This window comes from Stegostoma tigrinum, chromosome 6 (genome assembly GCF_030684315.1).
Source record: "Stegostoma tigrinum isolate sSteTig4 chromosome 6, sSteTig4.hap1, whole genome shotgun sequence".
NCBI classification, from domain to species: Eukaryota; Metazoa; Chordata; class Chondrichthyes; order Orectolobiformes; family Stegostomatidae; genus Stegostoma; species Stegostoma tigrinum.
In genome coordinates, this window is record NC_081359.1 from 88,274,417 (window position 1) to 88,302,361 (window position 27,945).

The window sequence follows — 27,945 nt, forward strand, 5'->3', positions numbered from 1 at the left end:
AAAAAAGTTTTTGGAGATTCCATTTGTATCTACAGTTAACTTAATATTGAAAATTTTAACTTTTGATATTCATCACAAAATATTGATTGGTAAACTCCTGAACTTTATAGTGATATCCATCCTTCTATACTTTTACTGAACAATGTAGGAAAGTTATGCAACTGTTAGCCTGTGGATTTTGAGGAAGAAGAAGACAGTATTAAACTGGTTAAGACTGCAACAGTCAATTTCGTTAGCAAACATCCTCATGGTGGAGCACATTACAATCTGTACTCTCCATTCTGAAGTTAATTGGATGGAGACAAGGCAAAGCTGAATTATTTTGTCATAATCCCTTACTGGGACCTCAATTGGCACATGGCCATGGGAATGGTTTGCATTATCTCTGGGCTTTAATGGAGAATGCAAACTGGCAGAAACAATATTGTTGATGTATTCATGACCTATTTTCAGATTCAAATCATATTTTCGCCAGATGCGCAATTACAAAATAGTTAACATCTAATTGTAAGAATGATATATATTTATATATATAAAACAAGTATGTATGTGTGTGCATAAACAAGGACATTTTTATTTTGTGCATTTTCCAATCTAATTTAGTTAGATTGTGTGATAATTTTGTGTGATATATACTCTGATTTATACATACTTTAATATTATTTATTCTTAAGAATGGGTTTTGAAGTTTGAGTTGGCAACATGGGCTTTCTGTGTGTCTGAAATTGTTAATTAACTTCTACATATTTCCGTAGCCGTGGTCATTTCTTTTAGTATAGTTTGTGAAGCCAACTTTGGCAGCTGATTGAGATTTTGTTTACTGGGATTTTATGATTTAGCAAGGGAAACAATTTGTACCTCAAGGTTTTTGTTAGAAATTTCTGGATTGTGAGTTTTTTTTAAACATATGGACAACATCCATAAAAGAGAAAGATAGAGACTCTTCCTTCAGTTTTACATTGTTTCAGGGAGTTCTGTGAAATTCTTGCACTGAGTGCTCCTGAGATCAAGAGAATACAGTAAGACAATACTAACTCGAAATAGGAAATTTGTGATAATCCCAAACCATGAGCCTTGGGATAAAACCCAAAAAGGAATTGAACCTGGGTCTTTTTAAACTCAGGTATATGATAGCTCTGGAGATAAGCTGTCAGAGGTTCTTGTGTAAAAGTTAGTTACCTTGAAGCTATCGAGGTGTTTGAGGAAGAATGTCTAGTTTTACTACTGTACAATATTTTCTGTTGGGTAATGTACCAGGGATGTTTTTAAACTTGTAAAAGAGTGTTTTGGGATGATTGGGATATAATTGTGTGTTTATAACTTTCTAAACTTGTATTGTAACTAAGTAGATTGATTTATTATATTTATATTACTATACAATATGTTACATTCAATTAATAAACTCCTGTTTTAATATTAAGGAGAAATCTGTAGCATTGCATTCTTCTGTCTCAGTGACAGAGACTGCCTTGTTAAAACTAAAACAAAACAAAATGTGATCTGTCAAGCCAGATTTCAGTCTGGGATCTGATAGAAGATTGTAAGATTGTAAATGGCGTGGATAGAGTGGAACATATGCAGCATTCTCCCAGAGTGGATGGGTCAATTAATGGAGGATACAGGTTCAAGTTGCAGGGGAGGGAAAGTTTAAAAGAGATGTGTCGGGTATGTTTTGCACACAAATCGTATTGAATGCCTGGAACATGCTGCCAGAGGAAGAGGTGGAAATGGACACAGTAGCAGCATTCAATAAGCACCTGGACATGTACATGAACAGGAGGGGAATAAAGGGATATGTATCCTGTAGGTGAAGACAGTTTTAATATGGAAGGGCAAAATGTGCTGGTGCAGGCTTGGAGGGCTGTGCTGTGCTGTTCTTTGTTCTTTGTCCAGTAATAACATCAGCTGGAATTGTAACAATTTCCACTGTGAAGATGATGTTTTAATAGATACATAAAATACATAGATACAATGTATTTTCATTCATGCCTATTGGCAAACTGTGTATGCAATGATTGTCCCCACCCCAGTCAAAAATGAACTGTTTCAGTTGACTCTAAACTGGAAATTTTGGACTGAAGTATAACCATTTAACTCAGCTGCTGAGACCACTTAATATGGCTTTGAAATGTAATAGATTGGAAGAAACTGCAAATTTTCCAATAATACGTATTGTTACTGGCCATGCATTCCATTCAAATGACTAAATGCATACACACCCAAGATTAATATGCATCTCTCTCTGTTTAACTAGTGCAAGTATAAGCTTAATGAAGTTGTACGACTATGAATATGGACTTTTTCAGAAGAGATGTGCTCTCACTAGTCAAAATATTACAAATGGAGAAAGTTTTATCACTTTGGCAGAGTGAGCAGAAGATCTCCATTGCTGCAATGTGATGAAATAGTTTCCTTAAGGGACCTTGATATAAACCATCTGGTTTCTTACGCACAGTAACATCAACAATTTTAGTTGCGTTCTTATTCATGTAAACCTTCGAGTACAGACAGCATCGTGTGAATACCTTGAGATATTGCCATAGTTCAGGTGAGTTTTGTTCTCCATCTTGTTTGTGACAGTACAAGTGTAATTAATCAGGCTAAGTTTGAAGTCATGCCAAATGTATGAAAATGCTTGCTTTCTTAATTTACCATTTGCTTTTCGATTGTTTGTTTGCATTTTGGTGTCATAGCTATTGCAAAGTGTTATGATTTGACTTTTAAGGTATTAATAGTCATTTTAAGTGAGGAGTAAATCTGTTTAATGGTAAATCTGTTAAAAATTTAATCCAAATGCATCGTTTGCATTAACATGATTGGCTGAACCTTCTTTATTTTCTAAGAGAAAGTTGCATTGAGTTTTTCAGAGGGGTTTTGGCTGTGAGGCCGAGCAAGATTTCTCACCCTGTCTTACCAAAATAGTCCAATTAACTACCTAGACCCCCCCAACACCACCACGGTGTACCCCCCTTCTGATCTAGCTCTATCTTACCATACATTGTTCCCAGAATAGCTTACCACTCAGTACACAGCTATCAGAAAGCCAGCAACACCTGCATCCAAGCCATTTTTCAAAGTCGGCTGTACACACAGACAAATGTTGGCAGCCTAGCATTGCCCCTCTCCAGTAACATACTGGCACAGGCGCCACAAAGCCATTTGCTCCCCATAGCACCTAGCTGCTGTGGCTAACATTTCCTCATACACATAACTCCATTCTCATGTCTGGGTCACTGTTAAACTATTGCGTTACACATCATACCTGCCCTTAGATATATCTCCTCTACCCACTCTGTTGAATCCCAGTTACTGTTTCTCCAATGCCCACAGGTCATCTGCACCTTGTCATTTTCCAGAAGGGGAATATCATACACTGACAAGCAATTGGACAAATGCAAACATGAGCTTATATCAGATAAAGGGGACACAAAGGATACAAATCCAGGATGTAGTTGAGTCCCACAATGCAGTGCAAATGTTACTATCTTGGCTGGGACAATCCATGATGGTCTCCTTCACCCAACTAACGTCTGTTGGAATGGGATGTCACTCAGGCCCTGTCTGCCTTGTAGTAACTAATGCAGCTGCTAATTTCTGTCATCCACAAAACGAGTTTCCTCCAGTTCAATGTCATTAACATCCTCCTCTGATGACCGCTCCCATTCCCCTGGCTCCTTCAGCACCTTTCATTCTGTACCGCTTTCACCAATTGTGCAGGATAGTGCAGCGCACAAGGTCCAGACTATATCTGAGTTACTGTCCGGACTACTTCAGGCTTTGGACTATTGTCTGCTGCTGTACAGCCCTGGCTGCAGTATCTGCACCAACTTGGGAAAATTGCCTTACCAGCTGAGTGTACAACACACTACATCAAAAGGGAGTGCCCTCTACATTCTGACCTCTTTCCCATCCCAGATCCACCTCAACCATTCCACTTTCCACTGCATTTACACAGTAATATTAATCCCTGTCCCACAGCACCTTGGAAATTTCACACATGTTGGAGTGCTTTTGGGCTGCATTTGCCTCCTTTAAAGGTATTGTTGCTAATTCTTGCATCACTGAGATGACAATGTTAGTTTATCTGGCACCATACATGGTGCAGTTTGCCTTCGATTAACGTTTGGCACAGCAGCATTTTCACTCTGAATGCAATGCTTATGTGCAATCAATGTTTGCAAATGAAATGTAGCGGATGTTTTCCAAATGTGTTCTTTGTGCACTTGCCCCATCAATGTCCTAATGTCCAGCAGCTATGGATCTGTGTTCCCACCCATCAAAATGGCACTGACTCTGCCCATCCTGGTCATGTCCCAGCCATTTTCCAGTTGCATTTCACATCTTGGGAATGGGAAGAGGTGGCAAGTAAAACAGCTTATGGTGGACACAGACGGTATCAGGCTCTGCCATTTCACCAGACACTACCACCCGCTTCCCACCCTCAAGAGCCTCCAATTTTCATTTACCTCACAGTACCCTGACAGCTCATTTCCACCCATCCCTGCCATGCACAGAGCCACCACGTTGAACATCACCTCCATCAGTCCTTCCTGCTCTGAACCTCAATGTTACACCATAATGGTGCCCGCACTGTTCCTTTGCATTCTTCCCATGAAACCCACATTAGTGGCCACTGCCAATAATCATCCTCCAATAGCCTATCATAGCCTCCAGTCCCATTCCATATACCTCACATACCCCTCAAGACTCCTCACATCGCCATTCTGGTCTCCATCTTGGCAAATGCCTCTGCTTCTTCCCACTGCCTCAACTCCCCCATCCCTGCTGGAACTCATCCACTGAACCTAATGGCCCTCTTTGCACCCTTGGACAAACAGAGCTGTATTCACTCTGGGGCTATGACTGGCTTCAAAGAGCAGCCTTTAGACATCTATGACCAGACACCTGACCATCATCTTTGCAGCTCCCCCATAGACTAAGTAATTCTCCTATTACTGGTGCTGGCCTATGGAACTGACCATTGTCCACTCACTGGACAGATCCCCTGACTATGAGAGTTCCAAATTGACTATGAGCAAGCCCCTGGACTGCATAAGAACAGTGCCCCTGACTGATGGCATGGAGGTACCCGGACCAGCAGTGCCCCATTTATTTGGACTTAGGACTAGCCCCACTCACTTCCTGACATGGCATTTGGTTGAATACAGATGCAGCGTGTTTGCCTCGCAAGCAGTTGACACATACTTGAAGTGTTAACCTGATGTCTTGTTGCACCATACATCAAGATGTATCGCAGAGAGGATCGGATAAATGCCATGATGGATGTGAGGGCGTGGCAAATGCCAATGTCCAGGGATGAGGGTACATGCTGCTGGTACCAGTGGATCACGCCCTGGGATGCTGTTTGGTGGTGAGCAACACAACAATAACTAGTGGCGAGCAGAAGTTGCCAGGCACCCTCTCTGACTTCCACACCAAGAATTAGTGAGGCAAATCGTGATGTTAATAAATCGTTTCACGAGGTCTAATCCCCACTAATTGGAAACTCAGCACTTCCTGGTGAGAAACCCACTTGTTAAAGGCAGAAAGTAAGCAATGAGATGTTCCTAATGTTGTGATAGGCCGCATCAGACTTCTCATCTGATTCTGCCACTTCCCTTGGACCTCAATAACATTCTGCCCATTATTACAAAACTCAGTGCATTTTAGGAGTTCTGGTGCAAACTGGGTTGCATGTTCAACAGCTGAATGGTGATGTATCTTGTGCCCCATGTGTTGGACTATATCAGCTATAAAGTGGCTGTGAAAACTACTGTCAAAATGAATTGAGAATGAAATTATTCACTTTTAAGTTTGTTTAATTAATTGCTTTTCATAGCAAAATGTATTTCCTAGCCAAATCACTATGTCTTCAATAATGCCAACTCAGATTTTCAAGTCAATTTAGTGTTACCAGGAGCCTGTGGTATTATTTCTGCTGAACCCCTGTCAACAGGATTTATTCCTCTGTTGTGACAACTTGATAATAGTTCAATTCTTGAAGACAGACCTGAATAAATCAGGTTTATATAACAATCCAGCAGTCTCACAGACACTCTAGTATGTAATACATATTGCTGCTATAGAGCATCTGTGGTGCGAGAAGTGGATATTGGTGGATATGATACCAATCAAGTGATCACTTTGTCCTGGATGGTGTTAAACTTCTGAGTGCTGTTGGAGCTGCACCCATCCAGGCAACCGGGGAGCATTGCATTACACTCCTGACTGATGCTTTTTAGATGGTGGACATACTTTGGGGAGTCAGGAGGTGAGTTATTTGTTGCCGTACTCCTAGCCTCTAACCTGTCGTTCTTGCCATTGTTTTTATATGGTGAGTCAAGTTCAGTTTCTGATCAATGGTAACCCTGACAATATTGATAATGGGAGATTCAGTATGGTAACTCCATTGGATGTCACAGAACATTGGTTAGATGCTCTCTTATTGGTGTTGGTCATGGCCTGGCATTTGTGTGGTTCAAATGTTACTTGCCATGTTTCAACTCAAGCCTGAATATTGTCCAGGTCTTGCTGCATTTGGATATGGACTGCTTCGGTATCTGAGGAGTTGTGCATGGTGCTGAACATTATTTAATCATTGGCAAACATTTCCACTTCTGACCTTAAGATGGAGGGAAGGTCATTGATGAAGCAACTGAAGATAGTTGGGTTTAGAATGGTACCCAGAAGAATTCTTGTGGTGATAAATAACATCTAAACCACATAGGTGCCAAGCAATGATAATTTTCAACCAATCATTGACTTGAAGTTGAACTGAACAAGCCATATAAATATTCTGATGAAGGGTCTAGGCCAAAGCGTCGGCTTTTCTGCTCCTAGGATGCTGCTTGGCCTGCTGTGTTTGTCCAGCTCTACACCTTGCTATCACATATAAATGATACAGCTGGGTAAGTGGTTGAGAATTCCGCAGTGAGCAATTCATCCCCGATCTCCCCAATAACTGTCTACAATCAATTACTCTCAAATTAGAAGTGTGGTAAAATATTCTTCATCTGGCTTAATGGATGCTGTTCCAGCAACTCAGAGGAAGCTTGACAATCATTTAGGCCAAAGCAGCATACTTGATTGACATCTGATTGACCCATTTAAATATTCATTCCCTTTGAAACTAATACACAGTTGCAGCAAGATGTACCATTGATAAGATGCACAGCAGTGACTCATAAAGGCTCCTTCAACGGCACCTTCCAATGACACCTGCATCCTCTACCACCTAGAAAGAGAAAGGCAGCCAATGCATGGAAGCAGTGCCAACTGCAAGTCCACTTCAACTCGCACACCACCCTAACTTGGAAATACATCACCATTCCTTCACTATCGCTGGATCAAATTCCCAGAACTGCATCTCTGACAACACTAAGGGTTTGCCTAAACCACATGGACTGTAGCAATTCAAGAGGACAGCTCACCACCACTTTCCCCGCGGCAATGAGATATTGGCCATGCACGTTGGTCCAAACAGTGAAGCGCTATGCTGCAAATTGATAACTTTGTTTTAAATTGTCTTAAATCAAATGGTATATGTTTTCCATTCACCAGTGACTTAATGATTAAGATTGGATGCAATTTAATGGAAGTGGATGGAAAAGTGGTTCCTATCATGTGATGCCATGAGATCTGATCCGCCACAGAAATGCTGTTAATGAAATCACTTGAACTCTACTCAACATCAGGAAACTAGCATTTCACCTCCTGGTTGATAAAGTCTTCCTGACAGTCACATTTCCATTTCTCAGCGGCCTGTAATGGACCAGACCAAACCCTCCCAAAAATATTAAGAAGATAGTCTAGACCCTAACTTTTACTTATTTTAAAGGTAAGTATAAGGCATTGTGTCCCACATGGATTTCAATTGGTCAAACTGTCAGGCTTGAAACAAAACACACTTTACTGAAACACCATAGTTAAAATATAAACAAAATAAAAATAAAAGAATTGGCTTCACTGTCATGCTATTGAAATAATTAATAGAGAAATATATATATTTAATGCTAATTAGCTGTTTCCAATATAGTAATATCCCCTAAACACATGATTTGCAAAGGCAAATTCAGTTAAAAAACAGATTGTTTCACATGCAATTTTAGCAGCAGGAAGAGAGCCTCAGCTTTGAACTGTAACAGGGAGAAGAATAAAGGCTTCCACATCCAGCTTCAAGACTCCAGCAACAGCTACTGAAGGCTAAAACTAAAAATAATCCTGGTTCTGTTGGCGCTTGACCCCACCTATTCTGTCTGCTTCTATTATTTCAAATTTTTTTAAAAACCCAAGGCCTCATAAACTCAGAGATAATGGGAACTGCAGATGCTGGAGATTCCAAGATAATAAAATGTGAGGCTGGATGAACACAGCAGGCCAAGCAGCATCTCAGGAGCACAAAAGCTGACGTTTCGGGCCTAGACCCTTCATCAGAGAGGGGGATGGGGGGAGGGAACTGGAATAAATAGGGAGAGAGGGGGAGGCGGACCGAAGATGGAGAGTAAAGAAGATAGGTGGAGAGGGTGTAGGTGGGGAGGTAGGGAGGGGATAGGTCAGTCCAGGGAAGACGGACAGGTCAAGGAGGTGGGATGAGGTTAGTAGGTAGCTGGGGGTGCGACTTGGGGTGGGAGGAAGGGATGGGTGAGAGGAAGAACCGGTTAGGGAGGCAGAGACAGGTTGGACTGGTTTTGGGATGCAGTGGGTGGGGGGGAAGAGCTGGGCTGGTTGTGTGGTGCAGTGGGGGGAGGGGATGAACTGGGCTGGTTTAGGGATGCAGTGGGGGAAGGGGAGATTTTGAAACTGGTGAAGTCCACATTGATACCATATGGCTGCAGGGTTCCCAGGCGGAATATGAGTTGCTGTTCCTGCTCCTTGCTCCTGCCCCACCGAACTCATCTCCACCTATCTGGACTCCATTTTCTCCCCTTTGGTCCAGGAACTCCCCACCTATGTCCGTGACACCACCCACGCCCTCCACCTCCTCCAGGACTTCCAATTCCCTGGCCCCCAACACCTCATATTCACCATGGACGTCCAGTCCCTGTACACCTGCATTCCGCATGGAGATGGCCTCAAGGCCCTCCGCTTCTTCCTGTCCCGCAGGCCCGACCAGGCCCCCTCCACCGACACTCTCATCCGCCTAGCGGAACTCGTCCTCACACTCAACAACTTCTCTTTTGACTCCTCCCACTTCCTACAGACCAAGGGGGTGGCCATGGGCACCCGCATGGGCCCCAGCTATGCCTGCCTCTTTGTAGGTTACGTGGAACAGTCCATCTTCCGCACCTACACAGGCCCCAAACCCCACCTCTTCCTCCGGTACATTGATGACTGTATCGGCGCCGCCTCTTGCTCCCCAGAGGAGCTCGAACAGTTCATCCACTTCACCAACACCTTCCACCCCAACCTTCAGTTCACCTGGGCCATCTCCAGCACATCCCTCACCTTCCTGGACCTCTCAGTCTCCATCTCAGGCAACCAGCTTGTAACTGATGTCCATTTCAAGCCCACCGACTCCCACAGCTACCTAGAATACACCTCCTCCCACCCACCCTCCTGCAAAAATTCCATCCCCTATTCCCAATTCCTCCGCCTCCGCCGCATCTGCTCCCACGATAAGACATTCCACTCCCGCGCATCCCAGATGTCCAAGTTCTTTAAGGACCGCAACTTTCCCCCCACGGTGATTGAGAACGCCCTTGACCGCGTCTCCCGCATCTCCCGCAACACATCCCTCACACCCCGCCCCCGCCACAACCGCCCCAAGAGGATCCCCCTCGTTCTCACACACCACCCTACCAACCTCCGGATACAACGCATTATCCTCCGACACTTCCGCCATTTACAATCCGACCCCACCACCCAAGACACTTTTCCATCCCCTCCCCTGTCTGCTTTCCGGAGAGACCACTCTCTCCGTGACTCCCTTGTTCGCTCCACACTGCCCTCCAACCCCACCACACCCGGCACCTTCCCCTGCAACCGCAGGAAATGCTACACTTGTCCCCACACCTCCTCCCTCACCCCCATCCCAGGCCCCAAGATGACATTCCACATTAAGCAGAGGTTCACCTGCACATCTGCCAATGTGGTATACTGCATCCACTGTACCCGGTGCGGCTTCCTCTACATTGGGGAAACCAAGCGGAGGCTTGGGGACCGCTTTGCAGAACACCTCCGCTCAGTTCGCAACAAACAACTGCACCTCCCAGTCGCAAACCATTTCCACTCCCCCTCCCATTCTCTTGATGACATGTCCATCATGGGCCTCCTGCACTGCCACAATGATGCCACCCGAAGGTTGCAGGAACAGCAACTCATATTCCGCCTGGGAACCCTGCAGCCATATGGTATCAATGTGGACTTCACCAGTTTCAAAATCTCCCCTTCCCCCACTGCATCCCTAAACCAGCCCAGTTCATCCCCTCCCCCCACTGCACCACACAACCAGCCCAGCTCTTCCCCCCCACCCACTGCATCCCAAAACCAGTCCAACCTGTCTCTGCCTCCCTAACCGGTTCTTCCTCTCACCCATCCCTTCCTCCCACCCCAAGTCGCACCCCCAGCTACCTACTAACCTCATCCCACCTCCTTGACCTGTCCGTCTTCCCTGGACTGACCTATCCCCTCCCTACCTCCCCACCTACACCCTCTCCACCTATCTTCTTTACTCTCCATCTTCGGTCCGCCTCCCCCTCTCTCCCTATTTATTCCAGTTCCCTCCCCCCATCCCCCTCTCTGATGAAGGGTCTAGGCCCGAAACGTCAGCTTTTGTGCTCCTGAGATGCTGCTTGGCCTGCTGTGTTCATCCAGCCTCACATTTTATTATCTTGCCTCATAAACTGTTTAGTTTATTGGCTTTGGAGCAGACTGCTCTGCGTCTCCCAAACATTTTTTGTTTAAAATAAAAACCAAGGACAAAATACACCTCTAAAAGCCATAGTATTGTCACAGGCCCCACTAAATTCCACTCATTGTGTGGTATTTGATCACATTGGTAACAAAATTCTGCTCAACAATGAAGACTTATAACTTGACTGAGGTTTGACTGATGTTGATCTTACAGGTTGGTCATCTATTGCAGAGGATGCCCAATTTTCATAAGATTCAGATAAATATAATGTTCCTTCAACTCTCAAAACATGTTTTACCTTCAGTTCATGAGTTGAAAATCTATTCCAGTGAGTCCCTTCAAATGTAGTAAATATGAAAAATTAGAGGGCAGGTATCTTTTATGTCACCAATGTTTTTTTTAATGAATTTTTATTGCAGGTAGAAAACATTGGATGCCATGATGCTACTGGTCATTATACTTCTTTTGGATCAAAGTTTGGCGGCTCACAGAGGTTTGGTATGTGTGCCCAAACTCAATATATTAACTTTTCTAAAGATGCCTGTGTTCTCTATTTTTTCCTGAAAAGAATTCGAAGTTGCAAATGAATTAGGTGTAAATTATTTTAGAAGTAAACATCACAGTCACAGTGCTGGTAAGGAGCATTCCAAATTGCCATTGAAGTAATGAGCTTTCTTCTTGAACCATTGCAATTCACATGGTGAACATCCTACACTGCCAGCTGATAGGGAGTTCCAGGTTTCTAACCCGGTGACCACAAACAAACAAGTCAGAATGTTACGTGGCTTGGATAGGATCTTGAAATTGGTAGTGTTTCCAAAGGCCTTCTTCTCTAGCCCTCCTAGGTGGTCAAAGCACCCTTCGTGAGTTGCCACAATTAGTACTTTAGGTGATACTAACTGCAGCCACGGTCTGTTAATGGGGGACATAGTGAAGTCTTGTCATGATGAAAGGGCTGCCTATCAAATGGACTGTTTATGGATGAAGTAGAGTTTCTAGAGCACTGTTGGACATCACTGACATAGGTGCAAGTGAGGAGTATTCCACCATGCTACTGGCTTCAGCCTTGCAGAGAGGCTTGAATTGTCTGTTCCGGATTATGTGGATTCTTAGCAATTGTAGTGAATTTGGGTAGTGTTAACAGGAAGCAATATAGCAACTGTTTTGGAATCTTCATATCATCCCTACTTTTATGCCTTTGATAGGGAATTGATGACCAAAGCTTGTGGCCAGTTTTCCTTTATACTCAGGTGTCCTTTATTGTACGAGCTTCCCCTTTAAGGTGAAGTCCTTGAGAGGGGAGAGAGGAAATTGTGCTCATTGCTGCAGTCTGAAGATGAAGAGGCCAACTCAGCCTACAGCAGTTTGAATGAGCTGCTGTTTGAATCCTGATGATCACCATAAGAAGGAGAGCGCAGAGGACCCTTCATCTCCTGTTTCTCCAGAGGCACATGGAGGAGTGAGCTTCTAGAGCCACATGTTCAGAGGAGGTTACACCACTTACGTTTTGTGAGCTGTGCACTAGGTCCATTGGGAAAGATTCCCAATGAGAATGGAGACCCTTCTGCCAGCAGGTCATCTGAGGTATTGCAGGCTGATGCTGAACTTTATATAAATTGTTATGCTGAGGATGTGAGTGTTTTGGTAGGGCATGGACCTGGACAAAGGTTCTACCCACTCCCTGAGACTGGGAGGAAAAATAGCACTAACCTCTGCAGTTTGATATCTTTTATTTGGCTTGAAACACATACTTTCTGCAGGGCAGTGGGTTTCTTCCCCTTGCCATTTCATTTTCTTGGTGCTGAGAATATTTTGACAACGAGTTGGAAGGAAATTCCCAAACTGGTTCTATGCTCTAAAATTCTACTCTGTCTAAGATAGTGTCAATGTCCCCTATGAGCTTTCACCCACTTCACATTACCTGATCCTACCAACAATCCTCCTTCATGTACTCAGCTACTGCCCACTCAAGTTCTCCTTGAACTGCAGCTCTCACCTTAATATCAGGAGAAAAGATGTCTGTTTACTTTTTGCTGTTCATTGAGTACACATTATATGGTAACAGCTGCAGCATTGTCTTCCAAAACACAGGACAAGCATTGACAGTGTGTGAGTGATATTTGCTCCAGGTTTATGTTTTTCACTTTAACAGGACAATGAAACATGTATGATTGAAGTCTCCAAGCTGCAAAAGCAATTACAACATTTACAGGCTCAGTTCCTACTTGGAACATGGCGACTAAAGCATTTGAAGGAAAACAATATCTACTGGACAAAGAAAAACACAACAACAGAAAAGAATGAAGAACAGACCACATTACAACCAAATACTTCACATCAGTTTGCATATCACCATGGTAAATATATAGATATAAGCTAATATTTTTGACATAATGGGTGAAGATATCAGTCTTTTAAATGTTAGCCATTTGAACTTTTACCAGAGCATCCAAATATTTTCAGCATTAGATAACATGCCATTTCCTCTGATTGCTGCTTAGGTTTGGTTAAATTAATCATCCTGTACCAATGTTTGTTACTTTTGAGAAACTTAATAGAAATAATGGAACAAATTGTAGGAAACAAAGCGAAGCTACCCTTTTTAGAGCCCGCATTGCTAAGTTTCATGAATCTCCTCTTTTACCAGCACTGACCTGTCAATCACTATGGAAGATGTAACTGGGATAACAGTGAAGCATTTAATCCAATGGCATGTTACCACTCACTGCTAGTATGCACGTTAGAAAAAAGAATTTACATGGTCATCACCAAGATGCTCAATGTTTTAAGCAAATATGATGATAAATAATCAGATCTGTGGTGGCCAGCACGAACATGATGGACGAAATGGCCTCCTGTGGTGTTGTAAACATCAGAACACAAAATCAGGAAATGTCCTGATACAAAATGATCAAAGCAGAAATCACCTTATAACAGGATCACAAGTGAAGCCCCCAGCATATCTGATATATATCACTCATACTGAGCATGGAATAAATTACCTTCAATAACCATCTTTGAACTTAGATAGAGAGCAAAAATGAAATCAATAGCAGCAGTAGATGGTATAATCTGAGACAAAAACCAAGCAATCATTATTATACATTTCTATTAATGGCTCCTGCAGTGGAAGGTTGTTTTAGGACCTGGGTTTTCATGCCTCTAACCACACTGGAATGGAATGGGGTTAATTTTAAAGTGGAAGAATGGACCCAATCTAGGATTCCACTAACACACCACCCGGTCTGCCTCCTTAATTTTTGATGGCACAGGATAAGACTGCAGGGAGCAAGATCTCTTAGCCTCATGCAATTTCCATGGAATTGGACCACCTTCTCCATGAGTTGTGGTTCACTGTCCCTCAGTAGAAAGGTTAATGCAAAAGACCTTATCCATACCTTTATCCATTGCTGTCCATCGCACCCTCCACATCGACTCATGGCACTTTCAATACTTTCGCCAGGGATAAACCTCATACAAAACCAATAAACCTTTTAATAACAAACAAGGGCATGTCAGGAACTGCTTTTAAAAACTCACATTCATAATTTTCTTTCAAAAATGCTGTAGCTTTTATCCTATAAAAGTGTCAATCAATTAAAGTACCAGTAACAGAAGCTATAAATACTTGAGTCTTTTTACCTTTGGTATTGACAAAATAGATTGCAGATGATACAAAACAAAAAGCTTGTTAAAACATTGTGTCCATTAGGCAATGTTTTATCATCTATGTCAGTAGAGTCAAACTCTTTTGGAACTCTAGGCTGTCATTCAAGTATACACAACACAGTCTCATCCCGTCTGCTGGTATGTTTCAGTCTCTATGTTGTTTGTCACCCCCTGGGTGAGAGAGGGGATGATTGGGCAGAGAGTGCTGTATGCCATGTTCATAGTCACATGATTGAGGGTCCTAATAATCAGAAAGCGGTCCCACTGAGAACCAGCCCCTTGCCTTTTCTTCTGACTTCCATCCGATTCTCACTCAATTGTGGGCAGGGTCTTGCAGCATACTGGGCTTCTCCCTGGGAAAACTGGGGGCCATGGTGCTGCCAACTTTTGATTAGCTGGCATCTCTGAGGTACCAGCATTTCTGCCCCTGGTGGCCAAGAATCTGGCAGATTGGCACCTAATTCCACTGGGCCTTCCCTGGTACAGGCAGGGCAGATCTCCTGGTGGTTCTCCAACTGCTGGTAGACACCGTCACCTCCCTGTCTACCAGAGATTGTTCTTACAATCCTAATTCTCCCAAATAGTGGTATTATCCTATCCTCCTGTTGGTTCAGTCATTTAGGATTCTTTTTCTTCAGGATTTTATTTTATTTAGCTTAAAGTGAGACTTCATCTCAATGGCAATCTCACACACGATTTTTTTAATTCATTCCTGGAAAGTGGGTGCCACTGGCTGGGCCAGCATTTATAGCTTATCCCTAATTGCCCTTTGTGACAATGACAATGAGTCTGCAAGCTTTGTTCGGTTCTTATTACGAAGTGATTCTTCTGTTCCCAATTTATCTAAATACTTGACAACATCATTGAATTGGTTGAATACTTAGCAGATCTTACTTTGTTCCTGGCTGTATTTGTGCATTGACAAAGGGGTATGGTTAATTCATTTGGATGGAAGGCTGGTTTACAATGCAGAGGATGCCAAAAGTTTGGGTTCAGTTCATGCCCTGGCTGAAGTTATCATGAAGGACTCTCTCCTCAACCTCTTACTCACCTGAGGTGCAGTGACCCTCAGGTCAAACCACCACTAGTTACCCTTCTCTCGTGAGAGAGCAGCCACATGGTCTGATAGGACTATGGTGACATAACTATTAAAGGCATGAACCAAATCTTCTTGCAACCAACCTCTAGTTCATCACATTATATGAAAATATAAATGATAAATTCAAACATTCCAATCTGGGATGAATCCAGCGAGGCTTGGGAACCAGTTGGGCACCATCACGCAGGTGATATCGGGCTTTCAGATCTCAACCAACTTGAATACTGAACTAGCTTGGCTATAAAAACCGAAAGAACTGCAGATGCTGTAAATCAGGAACAAAACAGAAGTTGCTGGAAAAGCTCAGCAGGTCTGGAAGCAGGTCTGGTGACCTGAGGTGAGGAAGGGTCACCAGACCCGAAATGTGAACTCTGATCTTTTTCTTCACAGATGCTTCCAGACCTGCTGAGCTTTTCCAGCAACTTCTGTTTTTGTAGATTGTATGTAAGTTGGATTGCATGTGATACGTACGGATTGGGAGCAGATGTAGACCATTCAGCCGTTCAAGTCTACTCTGCCATTTAATAAAATTATAGCTAATCTGACACCTCCACATTCCCACCCAAGCCCCATTATCTTTCGCTCCCTTGCTAATCAACGCTCTATCCACTCTGCCTTAAAATATTCAGAGATGCTACTTCCACTATCCTTCAGCGAAGTGAGTTCCAAATACCCACTACCCTCTGAAAAGAAATTATTTCTACTCATCTCTGTCTTCCTTGTTTTGAAGAAGAGGCCCCTACTTCTAGATTCTCCCACAAGAGGAAACGCCTTTTCCATGACCTGTCAAGACCCCTCAGAATCTTATAATCCTCCTTCAGGTCACTCATTACCCTCCTAATCTTCAGACAAAAGCCTGGACTGGCCAAACTTTCCTCAAAAGCAACCCATCAGTTCCATGATTGGGTGCAATTGAGGCCAACAAGAAAGAGGTGGGTGAGCACATTACTGACAGCAGCTGCAATGTTAATGTGGAGGCAGAAGGAACAGCCGACTTGCTTTGGTTCTGCATTAATGTAAATTCAGGCAAACTTATTTCACATGATTATACCCGTAAAGCATAAAACAAACTAGTTTAAAATTGGGGTATGCTCCAATGGGCTTAGTGACTGTCAAATGCAATACAAATTGATCATTGTTGCACCTGTTCTACATCTATAAAACAAAGTTGAATTTAAGCACCATTACCTCTAATTGAGTGTAACCAAGACTGTAGAGGAGGCACTGCTGTTTCAGCGTCATATACAATCTCTTCTGTTCTTCATACCTGTCAGCCTAGAGGATCTGTCACATCTTAATTCCGTGTACTTTGCTACATGGTCATTGAAATTGCCATTGATGGAGTCAGTCCTTGGTGCAAGTAGAATTATCATAGAATCCCTACAATGTAGGAACAGGACCTTCAGTCCAACAAGTCCACGCTGACCCTTAGAGCATCCCACCCAGACTCATCCCCCTCTAACCCACCTAATGTACACATCCCTGAACACTACAGGCAATTTAGCGTGGCTAGTCCATATACCCTGCCCATCTTTGGACTGTGGGAGGAAACCGGAGCACCGGAGGAAACCCACGCAGACACGGGGAGAACGTGCAAACTCCACACAGACAGTCACCTGAGGGTGGAATCGAACCTGGGCCCCTGGTGCTACGAGACAGCAGTGCCAACCACTGAGCCAACGTGCCCTACTTTAGGTTAGGGCTCTTGTGGTGCAGGGGTAATATCCCTACGTCTGGACCAGAAAGTCTGGGCTCAAGTCCCGTTTGCTTCAGAGGTGTGTCTGAGCAAAAATATCGATACTTCAGGACAATCAAGATCATCACAGATAGAGGTGGCACAGTTCCTGACACACATACTTCTCGATCATTTGCACCCATTTGGCCAGCTTTGTTGAATCTCTATTGAGAAAACTTGCTTTGGCAATGCTTCTCCATTAGTTTCATATCTGGCATAAATATAGAAAATGCTGGAGAAACTCAGCGATAAGGCAGGATCTGTAGCGAGACAAACAGGGTTAACGTTTCAAATCCAATATGCCTCTTCTTCAGAATAATTCAGATTCAAATGTTGCCAGACCTGCAGAGTTTGTTCATAATTCTCTGTGATTGTTTCAGATTTCCAGCATTTTTGCTTTTTGTCATACCTGACATTCCAGCTTTGCAAACACTCTCCCTCATATGCCATATACAAGAGTATATTACTGGTATCTTTCAATGTCATGTTCAAGACTCGCTTCATCAAATAGTTTGTTGGGAACAATGGTTCAAACGGGATACATTCAGCTGTTCTCTTGCTTAACGTTATTACATTACTTTCTACACTGTACCAAACACAGGCCTGGTTTTGCCTGGCTTTTCAATTTCTGTTTCTATATGAATTAATGATAATAATACTGGGTTCCACTTTGCACAGATTGTTCAGATATTTACAACAGTGGTGAAACCACAAGTGGGTATTACCAAATCAAGCCAAAATCTATTGCTGAACCATTTCTTGCATACTGTGACATGTCAGATGGTGGAGGATGGACAGTTATTCAACGTCGCAGTAATGGCAAAGTGAATTTTAACAGGTAAAGGATCTGAATAAATGTCAAACCATACCGTGGCAATTGCTGTTCCCAGTGATTATCCAGTCATTCTACTTCCTCTCTTTTAGAGACTGAAATTTTGCATATTGATGGTAGCCTGGCCCACTGGCTGGAAAATCAGGGCAATGTCACAACATGTGCCCATAGTTTTAAATTGGTTATAACTGTATTCTGAATTGTAAATAAAGCACAATATAATTATTGAAATCCAACAGAAACCCTTTGGGAATGTATTGTAACTTTTTTCTGTCCATACATATTGGAAAATAAAATGTTATTTTGGATTTAACTTATATGGATTTTACACACTATAATGCCTAAAACGCTCGGCGCATAACTAATGACTGTTAATTTACAAGTGGTACATGCAATCTGCTGAATGCTGTTATGTTTTCATGTAATATGCACTTGTGCACTTAACACTGCTATTTGTCTCAATATCAATGCAGTTAGGTCACAGAGAAAGTCATGATTCAACATGGTATGGAAAGATAGACTGATTAAAAATGCCCCTAGTTAAACATAAAAATTGCCTCTTAATTAACCAGATTTTTTACTAAGTGCATACATTAACTTTAAAATATATTTTTAACATCTCTTTTATACTAAATTGTCAGGAAGCATTTTGAATAACTTAAGTGGGCTCATCATAGCAATTTTAAAACCTCATTTTGAAGTAGGGGCTCTCTAAGCCATAGAACTAACAAAGGCAAGCATGTTGCGTATCTTCTTTACTGCTTTATCCAATTGTGTTGTCATTTTCAGCAAGCTATGGACTTACATACAATCTGTATATCAGTGGTCTTAAAGGTAGTGTCATTTAATGTCTATGAATGTCTCATTAGCTTTAGGAATTGAGATTTGTTAACTGTATGATGCTATTTACATAACAGCATCTAAACTTTATCAATGTTATAATTAACAAACAAATCTTCACAATAAAGCAATTAAAATTGATTGATGAACAAAACTTGTACTCTTAGATCATAGAAATCATAGAACAAAGCAAAACCCTGAGTGTAATGAACTTGCACACCTGTTTAGTCTGCTCCATTTTGCACTCTAGAAACAGAAAATCTTCCAAATCTCTGCTGCTCATGTTTTACGACACAGAAAATCCTGTTCTACTGTCAGCCCTGTGTTCACTGATCTAGAACGGCTTCCAGTCAAGTAAAACCTTGAGTTTAAAATTCTAACTATATTTACAAATCCAGCCTCATCTTTGCCTCTCTAGATCTCTGTATTCCCCTTCAGCCTTACATCCCTTTAAGTTATCTGTGCTTCTCCAATTCTGCTCTCCCATGCATTCCTATTGTAATTACTCAAATAGTGACAGACATGCCTTCAGTTACCTAAGCCCCAAGTTCTGGAAGTTGCTGTCTGCACCCTCTGCTTCTCTACTCACTTTACTCCTTGAAGTCACTTTGTAAAATCTACTTCTTTGATTAGGATTTTGGCCACCTGATCTAAAATATCTCTTGGTTGATCAGTCTTAACTTATTTAATGATGCTGTTGTGAAACACCTTGGGATTTTTCATTACATTAAAGGCACTATAAAAATGTAAACTTGTTGTTATAAATGTTATAAAACTGCAGATAACTGAAATAAAAATGAATGGAAGTATTTTGTACTGAAACAAAATGTAAGTGATCTGTATTAGATTTGCTATTCATACTTTCTTCAGAGGCTGGGATGACTATAAATCAGGCTTCGGATTATTTCAAAGAAGGAAAGATGAATATTGGCTTGGAAATGAAAAGATACATCAAATTCTGGCTGCAGGTAGGAACATGTTCAGCTTTGAAACATTGGAACAGTCCTATTTTATTTAGTGTTATGATTCACCAAGGAAAAAGAAAAGCTTTTAGACACATTAATAATCACCAAATGGACTTTTTTTGACTGATAATAATTTCCTTGCAGGAAAGTATTTATTAAAGTTTGACCTCATAGACTGGAATGGAGATAAGAGATACGCTACCTATGAAAAGTTTAACGTCTCGGACGAAATGGTGAGAGAAGTTGAAACTTGTTATAGAGGTTATTTTAACTCTCAATTCAATAGACAAATTTGTTGTGCCACAGCAATTTCCTTTTTTGTTCTTTAAACCAGGATAAATACAGGCTAACATTTGGAGCTTATAGTGGGAACGCAGGAGATGCATTGTCTGGTGGCCTGGTCCCAGAGATTCAGTGGTCAGTTTCTCACAATGGGATGCAGTTCAGTACTTCAGACCAGGACAATGACAGATACCTACTTGGGAGTTGTTCACAAGAAACTAAATCCGGTTGGTGGTTTAACAGGTATGAAGTTACATTTATTAATGCAAAATTCTGTGTATGCAAGTATTTATATACAATCATTACTAAAAAGAATAATTATGCCAGGGCAATATAATTGGCCATCAATATCTGCCCAAATAATAACAATTGAATCTGACACTGAGCACTATGGCTCATTATTTTCATCTTTGTAACCATTGGCCAGATCAAAAATAATTAAGTTAAATATAACAGTTCATGTAAGTTAGCTTTCCATGCGATACTGTCTGATTTTTCAAACTGAACCCCAAAGCAGGTTCCTTTATAACATTAGTGTAGCGCTTCCATTTTCTACACCCAGTGTCCTGCTAATAGAACTATCTAGGGACCTCTGCTGAAACTATACGACTGTGGTCACTTGGGGAAGACGGGACTCCCTTTGCTTGGAATTTTGTTGTGTTTGGAATAAGGGCCAGGTTGATCTTGTTGACTGTGAGATCCTTGTTTGGGGTTGTTAAATTGAGCCAACCAGGGAGCCCTGGCTGACAGATATAAACAGGAGATTCAGAAGGTGTCTTCAGTCTAGGCTTGAGCTGGCTGGTCACAGCCCCAGTACAGTGCACATGTAAATAAAGGGTCACTTGGTGAGGGGATAAATTCATCGTAATTTTATCACAAATAGAGGTCATTCAGCCCATTTCACCAGCAGCATCTCTCTACAAGAGATTCCCTACCCAATTCCCTTCTGTCTCCTCTAATTTTTCAATTATTGTAATGGAATCCATTTCCCTTTTAAAAGCAATTTCAAGACCCTAGCGCTCTTATAGTTTCATAGAATCCCTACAGTGTGGCAGCAGGCCATTCAGCCCATCAAGTCCACAGCAGCCCTCAGAGCATCCCCTACCCTATCATCTGCCATGGCTAATCCATCTAGCCTGCACATCCCTGGGTCACTATGGGCAACTTAGAATGACCAATCCACCTAATGTGCTTTTCTTCGGGCCATGGGGGGAAACCAGAGCACCTGGAGGAAACCCACCAGACCCGGGCAGAATGTGTGAACTCCACATGTCCTAACCACCTGCCTTGTTAAAAAATGACCCACACAAAGTTGGGATAATGCAGATTTCACTGAGTGCATTTGTGGTTCTGCAGGTACAGATATGGGGATCTGGAGCATGTGCAGCTCGACCTAGTGGTGAAAGAACACAGTTGCAGACATGATTGAGTAACAGACTACTAATGCCTAGATAAGGCATGTACAACAGTCACTTCAAATTTAATGTAAATAGCCAGTTAACATAGCCTGGCTATGTTAAACCAACCAAATCTTAAGTCAATTATTCTGTTTTGGCAGACCCAGTAATAATGAAACACTGTCATTATATTTTTTGAAATTGCAAAGGACAAACAGGATCAGAATTGCTTGAAAATAATTTGACCAAAATATCACGGCACTAGCTTAAATAATAAATTGATGATTCGGAAGAAGGAAAATTAAAAATATGTCTGCTATCTATTTCAGTGTATTTCATTAGAGACCAATTAGATTTCTATGAATTAATTTTTATTAATTTAAGCTGGAAATAAGTGGGAGATAAGCTGCTAAAATTTGCGACATGCATCCCAAACAAACGAGATAGATTATTTATTTCTCACAGTATGCAAAAGACTCGAATAAAGTGTGTTTGGGTAATCTCAAACTACTTCATGTTTTGCGTGTGTTTCAAAGGTATTCACATTTAATCAATTGACTGACACATTCCAAGTGATCATTTATATTGAATAGTTATGAGACATACACAAACAGTGAGGCTGTGCCTGTAAAGTTGGTCATAAAGTGCTTTGTAGAAGCAGAGAGGGGCTGTATCACGTATCTAACTGAGCAGAAGTGCTTACTTCCAAAATATAATCAAGAACTATGGGTGCAGTTCTGAAGAAGGTCTCAAAATGTTAACACTGTTTTCTCTCCAAAGGTGCTGCCAGACCTACTGGGTTTCTCCAGCAAATTTCAGTCTTGTTTGCTAAACTCCAAATCTGTGTGGAAAGCACTACTCATCAGAGATAACAAGGTGTAGAGCTGGATGAACACAGCAGGCCAAGCAGCATCAGAGGAACAGGAAAGCTGACATTTCAGGTCTGGACCCTTCTTCAGAAAATGCTGCTTGGCCTGCTGTGTTCATCGAGCTGTACACCTTGTTTTCTCAGATTCTCCAGCATCGGCAGTTCCTACTTTCTTTACTCATCACAGATTTTTTATCACACTTTTTCTCACATACAAAATGCTGTGTTCAAGAATTAAGCAAAAAAATTCCAAGTATGAATTCTGACCACTTTTGAGAAGGAGGGAGAAATAGATCAAATTCTAGATTTTGAAATATCAGAAATCTTTAAAGGCATAATTGTAAGGGGAAGTGATCAGTTTATTGCTCTCTATAGAAATATAAAGAGCTAGAAATTTTCCAGGGTTGTGACACAGATTTGTCAGTCCATTAACTTGTCACTGGAATCAGATATCAAGTGCTATGTATGATGGGCAACCAAACCATTATCACTCATTTTGTGTCACCATCTGAGATGAATTTCTTGTCAAACTTGTTTGTTTGTAAAAACCGGAAAAATTGTGAATGTTGTATATCAGGAACAAAAACAGAAGTTACTGGAAATGCTCAGCAGGGCTTGCAGCATCTATGACAAAAAATATCAGAGTTAATGTTTCGGGTCCGGTGACCCTTCCTCAGTTCTGTTTTTGTTTGTTTGATTAAATCTGTGATACCTCTGTCAGCACTACTTTGTAAAAATGTTCGTGTCTCTCATTTTTACGCAAAATCAAAGGTGTCATGCAACCAACCTTAATGGAAAATACTATCGACACGGCAACTACACTGGAAAGTATGATAAAGGAATTATCTGGTTCACCTGGACAGGCTGGTGGCACTCTTTGAAATTCACAGTCATGAAAATCAGGCCACTCTACTTCTTTCCAAGTGCTGGAAGTGGAGATTATGAGAGCAAAATGGGGTAACATTCATTTGATGAACAGTTACACCTTTAATACCAAATGTCAGGTTGCTTTTACCCAAAGCAGATAGAAATATTTTGGAGTTCAACTTTTGTATTTTGTACATTAATTCATTGTTAAGTGGGTCATTCTAAATTATGTGACAATTTAAGAATTGTAATGACAAAATGTCAAGCCCTGTCAGCCATTTTAATTAGCAGAATTACCAATCTGCAGATATCACGTAAATAATGACAAAATGAAGGCTAGGGAAGGGATATTTAACTTGCAGGAGGCCAAGATATTTGAAAGATCCAACGTCTGATTTAATATACAGCTGAGCCTGTAAATAGCTGAGCGGTTCTGGTCTCCTGAAATTAGTGAAAGCTAAATATGGAAATCAAAGTTTACTCTGGTTATGTAAAACGTAGAAAATAGGTGCAGGAGTAGGCCATTCAGCCCTTCTAGTCTGCACTACCATTCAATATGATCATGGTTGATCTTGCAATTTCAATATCTCATTCTCTCTATGCCCCTTGATCCCTTTAGCCACAAGGGCCACATCATTTTCTCTGATGAAGGGTCTAGGCCCAGAACGTCAGCCTTCCTGCACCTGAGATATTGCTTTGCCGGCTGTGTTCATTCAGCTCTACACTTAGTTATAAGGGCCACATCCAGCTTCCTCTTGAATATCTCTATCAAACTGATATCAACAGCTTTCTGTGGGAGTGAACTGCCTCAGGCCCATCAGAGAAATGAGCTCGAAACGCCTAACTTTCTTTTGTACATCACGGAAAGCATTGCCTTTGAACCTCCCCCCACAGGGCTGACCTACCATCCAGCTCCTAATAAGATTTGGTCGATTTCCACCATCCCCAGGCACAACTCATTGTCAACATTTAAATGCAGCCTGAAGCTTACTTAATACACCTCAGCCTCATACCAGCATGGACCAGCCCTTACATTAGCAACTGTATGACCATTCTGGATAGAAATGAAGTGTTTTGATGAGGGTTGTTCTGAGCTTATATTCAGAGCTTAAATTCTGAGCTTAAATCTTCTCTGAGCTTATATTCTGAGCTAATATCCTGATCTTAAGTCTTCTGAAAGATGTTCAGGAATATGTTACCGTACCATACAGAATGTGGCATTTAAATTCACACTGAGCAACTGTTTATTGTTTCCTCTTTTTTTTCTTAAATTATATCATTGGGGTTTAAACTTTTTATTGATATTATGTCCAAATGAGCTCTTTCGTTGAAAATAACTTTTGCTTCAAACTAAAAGATAAGTACTTCGGTTGCTGGAAATCTGAAATACAGGCTCAGAATGCGGGATATGTTCAGTAGGCGTGTTGGCATCAGTGAAGAGAGAATTAAGTTTTGAGTGCTTCCAGTTCTGAAGAAGTCATATTGGTCTTGAACTGTTAACTCTGTTTCTGTCTTCTTAGATGCCTCCAGGCAGAGGCATATTCTTAGGGTGGCTTATAAAATTCTGAGGGGCAAAGATAAGGTGAATAGCCAAGGTCTTTTCCCCAGGATAGTGGAGTCCAAAACTAGAGGGCATAGGTTTTAAGTTGACAGGGGAAAGATTTAAAATGGACTTGAGGGACAACTTTTCCACACAGAGGCTGGTACTTATTTGGAACAAGCTGCCAGAGGAGGGGATAGAGGCAGGTACAGTTACAACATTGAAAAAGCATTTGGACAGGTACATGGATAGGAAAGTTTAGAAGGATGTGGGCTAAGTTCAGGCAAATGGGACAGGTTCAGTTTTGGAAACTTGGTTGGCATGGATGAGATGGGCCAAAGGGCTTGTTTCGGTCTTGTTGATTCCATGACCTGCTGAGTTTATCCTGCATTTTATCTTTGTGTTTACTTCTAATTGCCAGATTTAATAAACCTTAAAGCATTGGAAACTCTAAAGCACTGTTTTGAAACTATTGTGAATGTACTGGAATTGACTGATCATTTGGGAGTATCCTCTTGTGGTTGACTAACTGGCTATGCTTTAACCAATATATTATAATGCAATGCCAGCTTGAAATAATGAAAACTCTTGCAAGATAACATTGTTTAAATGAGAAAGTATTTATTTTTCTAAAGGCCTGGGAATTTGACTTTTATCCCCCATCCATGTATAATGATAAATGGATGTTAAGTTGTAGAATGCCAAGAAGATTAAGATTACTTCCAATCCTTCTGGCTTGACCATATTTCAGCCTGCATGCTGAATTGCTGAAATAAATGCTGACATTTACTTTAATAAAACTATGCAAATGTAAGAGCTTTGACTTTAATACTAATCCTGTACAATTTAAATAAAGGTGTGTAAATAAGCAAACTTTATAGACAAATGCTTCTGTTCATTCTGTATTTTCCCCAATCTTTCCTAGACTGTCAGTTGTTATATCAACTACTTATAGTAAATATATACCTATTTCTACAAAAAACTATTACCTAACGAAAAGACCATTATCATTTCAACAGAGTCACCACAGAAGCTGTTTTACAAATACTGGAACTTCTGTGTTATCAAAAACAGTCAACACATTATTAAAACTTGTGCTGAATCATAATAACATTTTTTTGGGGTGAGAACATATCTTTATACTTCTTACAATAAAGCCTAATTCTTTAGCTTTACCTTTTCCCTTTCAATGTATCTTGTAGTTTTGCAATCCTTTGCATTATTTGATGTGGAGCTGCCAGTGTTGGACTGGGGTGGACAAAGTCAGAAATCACATGACACCAGGTGATGAAGTGGACTTCACCTGACAAAGGAGCAGTGCTCCAAAAACTTGTGATTTCAAATAAACCTGTTGGACTATATCCTGATGTTGTGTGATGTCTAACTTTGCAGTATTGAACATGCATAGAAAGATTAAGTTTTGGTCAATCAACATTTTGAAAATACAGTTTAAAGAAGACATTGCCATTCTTCTTTCAAATGGTCTTTTCCTTCTGCTTTTCACCCTTACACCCTTCCATACCTGAGCTTGCTAGATAGTAGTTCATATGCAAGACTGATAGCACAAGAAAGGATGCAAAACTGGGATTTTTATGATCTTTGTGGCTCACTATGCATCCTAGAAAATTGGAAAGTTCCAAATTATCATTATACCTTTTATTTCTTTGTTTCTGAAGCCCTTCTCTACAATGCATCATTCTGGTGCAATATGGTGACAGATGACAGGTAGTCAATCATCAGTTCTGAGGAAAGGTCATTGGATCCAAAACAGCAACTCTGACTTTTTCTTCACAGATGCTGCCAGACGTGCTGAGCTTTTCCAGCAACTTCTGTTCTTATTGTTGATATTGGTCAGTAACTGCCTTTTCTCAAAGATATGCAAAAATAATCTATTACAGTTTTTTTTATTGAATCCCTGCAGTGTGGAAACAGCCCTTCAGCCCAACAAGTCCACACTGAACCTCAGAGCATCCCAACCAGACCCGTCCCCCTAATCTACACAGCCCTGAACACTATGGCCAATTTAGCACGGCCGAGCCACCTAAGCTGCACATCTGTGGACTGTGGGAGGAAACCAGAGCACCCGGAGGAAACCTACGCAGACACAGGGAGAATGTGCAAACTCTGCACAGACAGTCACCCGAGGCTGGAACTGAACCTGGGTCCCCAGCACTGTGAGGCAGCAGTGCTAACCACTGTGCCACGATTGTCTTCGCAACTTTTGCCCTCCACTTTGAGAAGAAACTTGCCTCTATTTAACATCACTGCCTGTCCCAACACCCCCTCACTATGTCTTCCACATGGTTCCCTCACTACTGTCAATTTTTTTAAAATTAATCCAAGGGATGAGGGCATTGCTGGTTATGCCAGTGGTTATTGCCTGTCTCTAAATGCCCAGAGGGGAGTTAGGAGTCAACTAGATTGCAGAAGGCCTGAAGTCACATGTAGGCCAGAACAGGTAAGGATGGCAGTTTCCCTCCCTAAAACACATTAATGAACCTTTCAACAATCGACTATGGATTCAAGGTCATTACTACACTCTTGACAGTCTGAAAGTTCTTGTTGCAAAATCGCCTTTCATAGCCAGGTTTCAAGTGCTTATGAACAATCATATTATCTGGCACAACCAGCACTGCATTGCTCATACTCAACAATATTCATCAAAACTTTGGCTTGACAAAAGGACTTGTGCCCAAAGATGCGACTATACATTTTCCCAGAACAAAAATGGTTCAGCTACAAGAACCACGTTCTGTCCTGCTTCTTCCAAATTAACAGGAAATGCAAACATGGAGCTCAGGTCAGTACCACACAGAAACAATATTTCAGTCTTTGCTTTAAGAATAGCAAGAGAATCTCCAAAGAGATCTTTGAACATCTAATAACCTTTTAATATAAAACGCTCAGGATTCCATGATCCTTATTTTCATGCTTTCCGGAAAATATCTTAATTGCAAACTCAAGTCAATTTTGAAAGTATGTTACTTTAAAATGGCGTT

The 27,945-nt window shown here is 41.4% G+C and overlaps 1 protein-coding gene across 4 annotated transcripts; it reads left to right on the plus strand.

Moving 5' to 3' along the window:
* Positions 1-941: 941 nt before the first annotated feature.
* Positions 942-27,928, plus strand: fgl1b (fibrinogen like 1B). Of its 4 annotated transcripts, none has more exons than XM_059646741.1 (9): positions 960-1,019; positions 2,255-2,548; positions 11,272-11,350; positions 13,005-13,209; positions 18,034-18,193; positions 19,898-19,995; positions 20,137-20,225; positions 20,327-20,517; positions 26,868-27,928. In XM_059646741.1, the coding sequence occupies exons 3-9, from the start codon at positions 11,291-11,293 to the stop codon at positions 26,938-26,940; spliced, it is 876 nt and encodes a 291-aa protein (XP_059502724.1). In that variant the 5' UTR covers positions 960-1,019; positions 2,255-2,548; positions 11,272-11,290; the 3' UTR covers positions 26,941-27,928. The 4 variants fall into 4 exon arrangements, with proteins under 4 accessions (XP_059502723.1, XP_059502724.1, XP_059502725.1 ...); XM_059646742.1 differs by lacking the exon at positions 26,868-27,928 and adding an exon at positions 21,631-23,304; XM_048532125.2 differs by lacking the exon at positions 26,868-27,928 and adding an exon at positions 23,311-25,832 and having other exon boundaries at positions 1,004-1,019.
* Positions 27,929-27,945: the final 17 nt, after the last annotated feature.